This window comes from Pyxicephalus adspersus, chromosome 4 (assembly GCF_032062135.1).
Source record: "Pyxicephalus adspersus chromosome 4, UCB_Pads_2.0, whole genome shotgun sequence".
NCBI lineage: Eukaryota > Metazoa > Chordata > Amphibia > Anura > Pyxicephalidae > Pyxicephalus > Pyxicephalus adspersus.
In genome coordinates this window covers 87,375,409-87,387,948 of record NC_092861.1, presented here as the reverse complement: position 1 = coordinate 87,387,948, position 12,540 = coordinate 87,375,409, and the positions used below count along the sequence as shown (strand labels likewise).

Here is a 12,540-nt window from a genome sequence, read left to right as displayed (position 1 = left end):
TACAAACCATCAGATAATTGACTCTCCAGATGAACGTTTTTTTTATTATTATACACTTGTATTTATATAACTCCAAAATATTTCCCAGTGCTTTACAAAGTCTAGAGTCATGTCACTAGCTGTCCCTCAACAGGAGCTCATGATATGATGATGATGTCCTTACCGTAGTCATATGTCATTAACACAGTCTAAGGTCATTTTTTGGTGGAAGCCAACTAATCCAACTGCATGTTTTTTATGTCTGTTATTGCAGGCTATGTCCTGTTGGGCAGATTTTCCCTCACTTTTTTGTTCCAGAGATTTGTTAGAAAGTCACCAAGGCAGAAAGTAAAGAAATCCCCCCCACTTGACATAAAAATCTAGTCCTTTTCCAGTCTGTCCAGAACACCTGTTGTTGGGCTTGATGTTAGTTCATGATTAGTACATGTTTGTTGCTATAGGATTCCATTGTTGCTTGTAGTGCTTTGCTGAAGTCATAAAATGGAACTTTTGTGCAACTGGGTTCTGAGAGTTGTCCTCTTCTTATCATCTCTGTCAAGTCTGACACCATCATTGTGAGTTTTGTTAGATCTGCCAAAATAAAAGATGGGGTGAGTTGTCAAAATAGTAGATTAAAATAGGTTAAAGTGGAACCTAGCTCAAAAAAATAAGATTTACAGTTACTGGAAAATGTTAAATGTGCCCGAGCACTACTCTATAAATTTACATTGTGTCTTAAATTTCTTTTAAAAATACCAGGGTATGGCTTAGCATGTTCGGCGGGCCAAGAAACACGTACAGGTTTATAGTTTATCTGTACTATAAGACTATCTTAGGTACTGACTACTGGTAAGAGGAGATTAGAAAAAAGATTTGGTGATGTGCTGCTCACACTTCTACTTGCTGGAGGCTCTGACATAAAGAAGCAAATCCCTGTCTGTACCAAGATGGCCCCCTCCATACATACCATGAAGAACAAGGCTTGGTAAGTCAGCAATGAGAAATTAAGTGAGATTAGCTGCTGGGAGACCACTGGCAATACTGATGACTAGTCCTTTGTCCTCTACCTGCTTTATTTGGGTGGGAGGTGGTCTTAGCTTCAGGTCTTTTTGAAATGAAACTCGTTGTTTGGGTCCCTGGTTCTGTTTCTTTCCCACCATGTGAAAACATTTTCTTTTTATGGCTAGATGAATTACTGCAGAGCCCCTTTGTCTCAGTGACCTGTATTACGGTGAGGAAGAGAAACTGAATATCCAAAATGTAATAAATTTTGGCTTTTTTAAAAAAAGCCTTTATCACATCAGTCTTGCAGCTTATCCAAAGGAATGATGGGGATATCATGTGCTTTTTTAAAAAAATAAATGTGATCTGTCAAACGCTGCTACCATATAGATCAAGTTTAGCCCAATTTGCACAGGAAACGTCTGACAGGAGAGAAGTAGTTACATGGTAATTAAAACTTTTTTAATTTGTCTTACAAAGCATCTGTAGAGGATGAACCAGAGTCTAGGTTAGCTAGATGCCCTGCCCCCTCTCCCCTAAAAAAATAGACTTGCCATTTATTAAAACACTGCATTATTTTTCATCCAGTTTACATGTTTCAGCTCTGCGTTTAGCTGATTCATGATTAGTATATCACAGTTCCAAAAGCAATGTAATAAAGGACCTAAATGATCAACAGAGTGGCTCATGAGTCGGAGTGTGTATACTCTACATCAGTGGTCACCAAACTTTTCAGACCAGTGGACCACTGAATTTTCCAGCTCCGGACCGAGCATTCCGCGCATTCCTCTTTAGTGACATCATGATTCCAGAACCCGCCCACTCTCCTATCACAGGCTCAGATCTGCAATGGGAAAGTGGGCTGGTTCTGTCCAGAGACACAACCCACCCTGGGCCAGGGATCTGTACAGGAGACGTGGTCCACGGCTCTGGTTGGTGCATCCCCCACTGTGGGGTCCTTCTGACCCTGCTCGGGGATGCACCAGCCAGAGCTGTGGACCACTAAAATATTCTTACGGACCACCGATTGGCGACCGCTGCTCTACAGTAATTTTCTCCTATGTTAGTGAATTATGTGAAGCTAAGTATAAAGACACTGCAATAAAAACCCAATTATCTGCATAGAAAATATTACCAATAGTTTTTTTCTTGCACATGATTGAGTAATCACTTTGACATGGGTTTCAGATGGTGTTTCAGGCAAGGTGTACCTATTCAGTGCGGCCCCCCTCCATCTAGCCTAATTACTGCATAAAAGTACACATAGGGGCAAATAAAATATTATTGTCACCTTTCTCTGAACTATGTACAATAGGCGGGTGACATGCCAACAAGATCCCTGAAAATATTTAGTAGTCCACATTTTCGGAAAGTATGCTGCAGCATATTGCAGGATTATCTTGTTTAGTCTAACCAAAATTGTTCCAAGATCTTTTGGTAAAATGGGGATGACAACAGCCTCTAAAAGTGTTTTTTTTTCAGCATCTAGCATGGGCAGGAGCACCTTGATCAGGTGGAAGGTTGCTTTTTTACCTCAGAAACACCGAATCTTTTACATTAGAGTACTGACAACCTGCCCACATTTTCTCCCCATAGAAAAAGCTTGAATTGTGAATTTGTCTCCACATTTCAACAATAATTATACCACATGAAAATATTGTTTTCTAGCAACCCATAAGAAGTTAGTGATAGCCCCTTCTAAAATAATATTGTCACAGACTGAACACTCATAAATTAAATGAAGTTCAAATAAGACAAATCTTATAGATTTTAATTGAAACCTAAATATAACATGTATATTTGGGTTTTGATTAGAAGCTATAGGATTTGTCTTATTTGGACTTATTTTATGAGCTCCTAATTTGTGACAAATGTCTCTGCATGGCCTATAGATAGAGAGATAAATAAAATCTTGTTTACAGGGCTTTTACTATGTTATGTAAATTTTATGTAAACTCCTATATACATAGTCTGAGTTCCCTTTTAGTTTTTCTTTTTTGGATTTTACCATATAGGTTCAAGAAAAGACAGTTACAACCTGTTTAATAGTAATTAATTATATGAATTAAAGGTAGGTCACGATGACATGACCTATGAATAACAGAATAGGCAAAATAAATTGATTTGGAAAGATAAAAAACGAGGGGAAAGCCAATTGGCTAAGTTAATAACAGTCATAATGATAAGACGATGTCATTTTGAAGAATAGGCAAAACAGGTTTAGCAAGTTGTGTTTGGATAAAGGAAACTCTGTACTATTTAATTGATTACAGTGTAATTCCAATAAATGCGTAGACTACCCAGTATTAAGGAATGGTGTGTACCCATAAGATTATTACATTTGGTAATACAGAACAGAAAATAAGAAGATACCATGATGTTTGTGTTTGTTCCCTTATGATCTTAATATGTGTTTGTCTTCCAAGTATTTATTGTAGTATAGAGGAGAAAAAGTAGACCTGACACATACAAAATGAAAGTACTCACCATGTAAATGGTTTCTCTTCCACTGTGTCATCCAAAAGCCACAGATTTTGATGTTTTTAAAGATCAGTGCTTTCTGGGGGGAAAAATAAAAGTCATTAGCAAGTCACAAACTCTGCTAAGCATAATACAGCATTGATAGACCTTTGGCTATGCTGTTCTTTTTCTGACTCTATTTTATACAATGGTTCCTAACTTTTAGGCCAGGCCTACAAAATGCAAGTAATCCTGAGTCATCAATTCCTGACGTTCTGGTGAAAACTAGTTTAGCCTATCCTTTTGTGAAGAGACAGTAACTTGCATGGATGCTACATTTGTTGAAATTGCTGTTAATGCCTAATTCTTTCACAAGATGAACATATGGAGAATCAGGCACTTAGTTCCCCTGAAGATCTGTCAACACAAAAAATTAATTTGTGTCATTCTAAATGAATTACTGTAATGGTTTGTGTGTAGATTTGCTGGAAGGTCTGCATCCTTTCCATTTAGTGGAGAATGCAGCTAGACAGCTAACAAACTAACCTGGTCATTTGTACATTAGGTTAGTTTTACACTATAAAATAGAAAATGTATATTACGATAATAATTATTAATTATTACAAATAATTTCTTCTGCTGCATAGGCAACAAAAACCTAATCATTCCAAGCAGTTAGATCCTTAATGGTGGTTCTGGGATATATATTGAATTTTTTATGTCTCCTTATACAAGCCTGGTCTGTTTCAGGCATTAAAAGAATTTATAATATATAATTAAAGAAAGTGTAAGACATACTGTACACAACACTACTATAGCAGATGCAGTAACATCTGCCATTACGGTGCTGTCTACAGTTTGTTTTATGATTTCTTAAATTATGTATTGTGAAATCTGTAAATATCTGGGACTCGGAGCTAAAATATAAGTGCCCTGGGATCCACTATAGAGAAATATACACTAAGCCCTAGGGATCCTTCATCAGTTACTTTAGACCAATAGGATAGGATGTTAAAATTTGTAGTGATGTATGGGATGATCCCAGTTTTAGACTTTGCTAGATCTGGTTGCTTTCAAACACTTACAGCAGGTAAAGGTGTTGGCTTTCGTGACATTCCTCCATATGTGACCATAGTGCTTCCATCCCTTGGGAAAAAAAAAATTAGACTAAACTAAACATGTTTGGAATGCTCTTCTTTATTATTAAAGATATTTAGCTTTTGGTACATAATACTACTTACCTGTACCAAAATTACTTCTGCAGATTGATCTAGCCATCAAGGCATTTATTTGGCATAAATCTCTAACTCCCTCAAGAGCCAGCCCACTACATGCATGGGGACTGAAAGGAGTACTGAGAGAGAGTCTTATAATATTTTCAGGAGGCAGAACAACCATAGAGCACCTTGTTTACTACTAGTTTCACCAGACATGACTGCATTGCATAGAAAAGCAGCAATATCTACGTGAACACTGGGTCCGAAATAAGGCATAAACAAAAAAATAACAGATAAAGAAAAATGTACTAAAGCAGAAAAAACTTTTTTGTACTTACTAATATATTGAAAATTGCCTTACTTCTTTTTTTGCATAAAGGCAAACATACAGATAAAGTTTAGTGGAATTCCTAGAAACAAATGTTTCTAAAACATTACATATAATGGAATAGAAGTTATAGGGATGTTTCTGTTTTGGTATGTAGGTATGAAAAAGTTGATACATGAATATTTGAATGATCTCGTAAAAAGAAAACTCATAGGGCTCCATTGATAAAACATAGAATTTGACATTCTCTCAAGCATTCCCTAATGAATTCATTACTGCTATTGAAACACATGGACCTGGAAGATTCCCCACAAAGGACCATACAGTGTGCTTTACCAATGTGATATTTTGTTTTTGACTATGTGACCTTAACAGATTTGAAATTCCTACATGTGTACATGTATATATTATATATTTCACAACAATATTTTAATGTTTCCTTCAATACCACACTGAACATGAAACTAGGGTAAGTAAAACTTAATATTATTTATTAGCAGCCTCTCGCAATCACTAATACAGAATGTAGGAGGGGTAGCACTGTGAACCAAACAGATGTGCTGCTTACAAATGTGTTAACAAGTTACAAGCTGACAGAATAGGAATGCATAATGAGCAGAGGGGTGACCTCATTCGTTTTCTGCCGCTTTACTGTTCAGTCACAGGCTGGTAGATGGAGCATATTACCTTAACTGCAATGGAGAATTGGTGTTTTCGACCTATATCAGAACTGAATAAACTTAAACTTGAATCCATTGGGACAGCTCCCTTATATGAATTTCATCTATGTATTCAGATGTTTGTCTGGAGTTCAGCTTAAGCTATAAAATTACTGCAAACATCAATACATATACATATATTTATAAAAATAACTTAATGATGGTGCACAACTACATCAGAAATGATAAAAATGACTACCAGCATAATAACTATAATTGACTATTTTTATTGACAGTCTTTTATGATTTCATCAAGATGTGAACAAATAACTAAGATGCTAGGAGCTGCATCTGGTAACCAACAATATAAACTTATACCTTTACATGCAGTGGTGTACTTCTTCATTGTCACCTACTGCTCTCCTATTATTGTCATTATTAGTAATAAAACCATATTGATAAAGCACCAACAGATTATATAGCTCTGTAAACTAAACTGATGTCAGCCAAAATACAATGACACAGCAGAGGATCCTACCCAAGAGAGTTACAGTCTAAGAGAATAGGGAGCATAGTACACAACAGGACCATATATAGAATGGTGGCTTATTAGTAATGGGTTAAGAGGCAGATGAAGACTGGTAGGCTAGTTTAAAAAATGGCTTTTAAATATGTGATATTAAGAGGATATAGGCTTGCCAACTGAGGTGTACAGATAGAAAAGAACCAGTCCAAGGACTGACCTTTGGTGAACATCATCAGCGAGAGTAGTGGGAATGGAAGAGTTACCAATGAAAGCGACTTGAAAGGAGAGGTTTGCAATTTTCTGAAAAATTTAATTTGCATAACCAGAGAAATGCCCCTGTTTTTTTGAGGCATGAGTACTGGTTCTTCAGGCCTGGGGCATTCCAATGTGAGATGGAGCAGCAAGTGTATATATGCAACAAAGGAGAAAGTGTGGAGACTTGAAGGGGGCTCTAGGCCAGGGGTGGGCAAACTTTTTGGCTCAGGGGCCACAATGGGTTCTTAAATTTGGCAGGGGGGCCAGGCCAGGATCAGATGGATGGAGCGCCGAGAGGGGTGTCACTAAACATGATGTCATGATGACATAACCCCACCCACTCTCCCATTGCAGATCTGAGCCTTGTTCCGCCCACTTCCCCAAGCCTGGGATTTCTACAGGGAAAATGGTCCATGGCTCTGGCCGGTGCGGCCCCAGCGGGGTCCTTCTCCTGACCCAGCTCAGGGGGGGCACCGGCCAGAGCCACGGACCGCAGATTTACTTCGGAGCCGCTGAAGTAGAGAGAGAGATCAACAGGCCATATAAAAAAGCCTAATGGGCCGTATATGGCTCGTGGGCCGTAGTTTGCCCATACCTGCTCTAGGCAATGATGAAAGAAAATATCACCTTTTAGAAACATAATCTGACAGTTATGGCAGAATTTTAGCAATTATAGCTCCTAGTTTGTTATTGAGCTTTGATCTTTATCGTGTATTTATTCTTTGTCCCATAATTTTTCCTGACTAGAGAGCGGGAACAATGATCTATGGTTGCAGGTTGCTGGTTGTCATTAGGAAGCCCATGATCAGTTGAGATGGTGACTGTACAGTATGAAAGATGAATTCAACAAATGCCCCTGGGGGAATGTTAGTCAATACACTTAACTTTCTAGGAATGGGTGAAGTCAACATTCTTCGAAAAAGAACCCAATGATTGCTGAGTAGCCCACATTTCACTCAAGACACTCCTGTACTCCTTATGAGCATCATCTTTTGAGCTTAGGGCCACCTGACATTCCCTGGAATCTTGTCAGAGGAATGGTAATTTCATCCCCTGCAGTTTAGAAACCAAAGTTTTTTTACTGTTTAGTGAAGTGTATTGTTAGGGGAAAAGCCCCTTAATAAATAGGCAGACCTAGCTAGGATTGCTGATTAATAAATTATATTTCTTAATAAAGATCATCATACATCTGACTAAAAAGAGCAACAGCTATTGATGAGAAAGAGACAGAGGGATTTTATTGTAACAGAAGAATGATACCTCTAAATTAGGGGCTTTGTAAACATTTTCCTTTTAGCCAGTGGTAACCAATTCACTGCATTTCAGCTGATACAGCTTATCTGTTACTTTTTTAGCAAGTATGTCTTACCTTTTACCCCTGAATGTCTCTACGTTTACTACCCTTGTCAGCTTCTTCTCTAAGAAAGCTACTTTGAAAAGAAGAAACATATCGTGCATATTTGATAAGTATTTGGTGACTGTTGGGATATCATGGTAGATAATCTTTCTCTATTCCCTCTAAAACCATATACTGTCTGTGGTAACTGTTTCTGTTTAGCTTCAATCAAGCTGGGCTGATGGAAGTTCTGGTTTGCTGGATTAGCCCCTAAAAACCATCATACATACATGATGTTTACATCATGTTTTTCTATTTTGATGTAACTCTGAGCTGTATTTTCAGTAGTGTTTAGTAGCTTGGCTGCTTGAAAAATCTCCTTTTTCATTTTACTTTTACCAGTGGGGATGGTGTTACCCACACAGCTAATCCATTCTTGCATTTTGGCACATAATATCAAACTAAACAATTGTAGTTTAAGGTTTAGATCTGCCTTATAGTGTACGTGAAACATACAAATTGCCATGTGTGCATGCCCTAGATAGTTAAAAATGATTACAGTAATAAAAAAAAAATACAATTTTACAAAACAATAAAGTATTATGTTGGCCTTCTAGCCACATGTTGTTCTGCTTTTGTGTGTTGATCAGCTAGTCTTTTGTTCTGTAATCACTTTTGTATATAAATTTTAACTGGCCGATAATTGCCACTTCTCACGCAAGCTCGGAGGCATGATCTCTATGTCAGAGTACCAATCAGGGCACTGTACTTGTTTCTACATGTAAGGTATACTTTACACTCAAAGTAAATATTACTTACTTGAGATGGTAGAAAAGATTTCCAGCGCTGCTTCCGCCTACACAGTTGAGAGCTAATTTAGGCCTTTCAACTACCTGGAAAAAATAAGCGAAAGCACAGCCAGCTTGATTTGTGCTACCACAATACACAGTATATAGATAATTGCTTCATACTCTCACAGGTGATTACTAGATACAAGCATTAAAAAATGTACAGACACAGCAGAACAATTGCAGATACTTTAGAAAATACACAGGGAGAAATTGTTCACAAAGGATTACCTTAAAGAGGTTTGCCATTTCTTCCTTCTGTAGCATATCTTCAGTAATAACATAGTTAGCACCAAGTGACTGCAGTTTCTTTACCATTTCATTCAAGTTAGACCTTCAAAAATATGTCAAAAAGATGTATAAGTAGACCTGTTATCCAGTAAATTTGAACAACAGACATTCATTGTGGAAAAATATTGATCTTAGCGGTTTGGCATGGAAGGGTAAGAGGGCTCACACTAGAGCCTGTCGTAAAGATGAGCAAACTTTTTAACTATATGTGAACATCTTTTTATTACTTTAAAATCCACAAGGGATACTATAAATTGTGGGATGTGGTGGCATAGGCAGTTTGAAATTGTCTTTGGTATCTCTGATCTACCACCAAAAATAACACTCAGATTCAGACCTGGCTATGCAAATCAGTGAAATTCAGAATGTTATGTATATTTTTAGATAATCTCAACTTCCTTCACTCAATCTCTCAATATATTGTGCTTTATGACTGACTGATGGTAAAAAAATAAAAGAGTCACGAAATTTGGCAATAGTAAAGTAGAAGGATTGAGGGTTTTTTTTTATCCAGGTACTAAAAATATAGTCTTGTGCTCCCTGAACCATTCTTTAGGTGAGCCAACAATTTAGGCCCAAAGACGTCTGTCATATTGGATAACATAATCCATTGACGGAAAAACGTGGTCCTCCGGAATATTCAGGAGACCAGCTGACCTCATTTTTTGGAACATAATGTTTCTGAACCTAGAACCTGGCCAACTGAAGCAACAACTAGATCATAATGCTGCCCCATAATGTAAGGATGTTTTTAGGCCAGGCAAATAATTTTGTTCTGTGAAGAGTTCCGTCTGCATTGCTTGTTTTAGTTGGGGATTCTACCTGTTGCTTACTGCAATTTACCTATGGTTCTTTTCTTTTAAAAGTTAGAAAGAAAATAAATGATCAGAATGTTCCCTGTAAAATTATGTAAAATGTAAAATTTCTAAAAACTATCAAAACTATCAAACCCTTTTATGTACTTTTACTATAATAATTGTTTTAATCAAAATTAAATAAACTCCTGAATACAAATGTGCATTTTTTTGATTATTACTACACTGACAAATACTGGGTATCAGACTTCTACCATGAATAACCACTTTTACTATGATCTCTGATATAAAGCAAGAGAGAATCTTAACCTCTGACACAAAGGGCCTTATTTAATAAAGCTACCCAAGATTGGGGAAAATAGACTATCACTGGAGAACCTGGGTGATCCAGGAAATGTTGAATGGATCTAGATCCAGGATTGAAAACATTTGCCAACTATTAGCAAAATATAATAAGGAACTCATCCCACATTTGCTGGATCATCCAAGCTCTCCCATGATAGTCAACCTTCTCCAGTCTTGGAGAACTTTAATACATCAGGCCCAAAGTGTCACCCTACCTAATAATTTACCTAATTACCTATAAATGTAACCCTTATCCTCAAAATAGCGTTTACTCTGTACTAACAGTTCAGCTGTTCAGGGTAGGCTGCTCTGATGGTATGCTCTGCTCTGCCTGTCTCTCCTTCTATGCCATTTTGGGTGCAAAAAGTTTAAAATAAAAATTTCCTTTTAATGCAATAGCGTGTTTTCTCTGCTTGTTTGACCCTAATCTTTACGTTAAACCAAACCCAAATTGCCAATGCATTTTTTTGTAGGGAAGTGCTGAACACTAGCTTCTTTTGATTTTTCCCTTTGTTAATGTGTCATTTTTATTTTTACTTTAATTTTTTTTTATTCAGACACAGATATTGGGACTCCAATGGGGTTGATTGGTAATAAAAACTGTATCAGACTGTATGGGAACTTACAGTTCCTTAAGGGAAAATATAAACTCTAAGTGAGCACTACCAGCCAAAGCTTCAACAGCTGCAGATGATAATTGCATTGTCTTTCTTGGCAGATACTTGAAAGCAAAGTTCCCATTTCGTAGGTTGCTACATGTTTTGCAGAGTGGACTGGAATGTAGCCCCTTGGACTGCTGTACCTATTCAAACATTTTGATCTTGCCATCAAATTAAATCAACTATTCCCAGCAAGTCCCAGTTTCCAAGACTTGGGAGTTCTGACTTTTATTTTACTAATTTTGCACTAATGGTCCTCATGGACAAGGGTTAGGCAACCAGCTCAGTGGACACTCCCAGAGATGACATGTCTAAAGATCTTTTTTTAGCTACATGAAGGTTATAGAGTTTGGATGGATAACATTTCCTCCTGTTCTTGAATTATAGTGTATTTGAAAATTGATGTATCCTGCCCTTAGCCTCTATTTTCTGGACCCTCTCCAATACTGTAGTAAGACCACACTTGATATTCTCCCATTTTTGTTTTTGCCATTTTATAGTGAAGCCCGAATTTTAAGCTTGTGCTTAATTAAGTGGTTAGTGTGCTACTGGAGTGACTACACAGTGTTTGAAATGCTTTCTGAAGTTCACTCTCAGTTATTGAACTTTCATTCTGTGTTTTCATAAGAACTGTGAGGTTACACTTTAGAGGTAGTTCCTGTCCATAAGTGATATGATGAATCCACTAATCCATACAGCATAGCAGTCTACCTGATTTATGCAGGCTCATAGATTGAGCGGGTTGGATAACTGGTCCCAGTCACTATTGTTTTTCTTGTAATAAGTAAATACCATCTACTGACTTGCCTCACTCAAACCTCACCACCCCTCCATAGTGTTTCTAAGGATTTTACTCAAATTGTATATGAAATTTAATCAGAAAGTTTATTGAAATGCATAAAAGACATAGTATAGATACTAATTTGTATTGAATTTTTCCGTAATCTCCTATATATTGTGTAATGACTTAATTACCATTGTCACCTTAGAATACAATTATGTTTAGAACATATATAATTTAAATGTGTTGCTAAAATTATAAAATTAAAATAAAATTAAAAAATATAGCAACATCTCAGAACCACATTTTTTGTTGCTTTACCAGTGTATACATTTTGACCAATTTTCTTAATCTGATGGAGAAGTTTTTGTTATGCAAAACACGTAATTTTTTTTTTTTTTTTGCTTATGCTTTGAGTGGCCTACACTGTATGTGAATATTATTCTGTTTTTATATTGGATTATCCGAATATTTATGTATAATGTCATTGTCAGAATATGTCTGTGAATAATGTCATTTCTATAATGTGTTTTTGATATGTATTTTTAATATTGTACTTTAATAAATTGATGTTTTACTATTCGTTTTGATTGGGATGTGTCAAAAAGCTCCATTTTTGGTGCCCTATATTTTGTTATATATTGATTTTAAGGGGGTCTTAACCACACCAAAAACGTATTAGTCTTTCTCCCAAGCACCATTTTTCTATATCCCCATCAATAACTATTACACCAAATATTCTGGACTTTTCGGTCACCCCTTTCATTCCTGTTGATACCTCTAGTTTCTTTATAGCCCTCATTACTTCCTGCAGAGGGCTAAAAGCACCGCAAGACCACTGCAAAAATTGTTTTCACCCTCTATGTAACGTGTTCTTTTTCCTGTAACATATGCACAAAACAAACAGCTGCACAGAAACATTATAACCCGGAGGCTAAGTGGCCAAATGATTGCATTAAAAAAATCTACTCCATAAAGATATTTTTCTGTACATGTGCAATAAGCTTCATGGATATTGGTGTTGGGCTATCAATGCAGT

At 36.7% G+C, this 12,540-nt stretch overlaps 1 protein-coding gene across 2 annotated transcripts in view; it reads right to left on the bottom strand.

Moving 5' to 3' along the window:
• Positions 1-16: 16 nt before the first annotated feature.
• The window catches only part of LOC140328939 (enoyl-[acyl-carrier-protein] reductase, mitochondrial-like), a 43,382-nt gene continuing 30,858 nt past the window's right edge, over positions 17-12,540 (bottom strand). For both annotated transcript variants that reach the window (XM_072408884.1, XM_072408883.1), the window contains 5 exons: positions 8,842-8,944; positions 8,582-8,655; positions 4,527-4,587; positions 3,469-3,541; positions 17-570 (listed from right to left, as the gene is read on the bottom strand). In XM_072408884.1, coding sequence (XP_072264985.1) covers positions 407-570; positions 3,469-3,541; positions 4,527-4,587; positions 8,582-8,655; positions 8,842-8,944 — 475 coding nt within the window. In that variant the 3' untranslated portion in view covers positions 17-406. The remainder of the gene's footprint in view (positions 571-3,468; positions 3,542-4,526; positions 4,588-8,581; positions 8,656-8,841; positions 8,945-12,540) is intronic.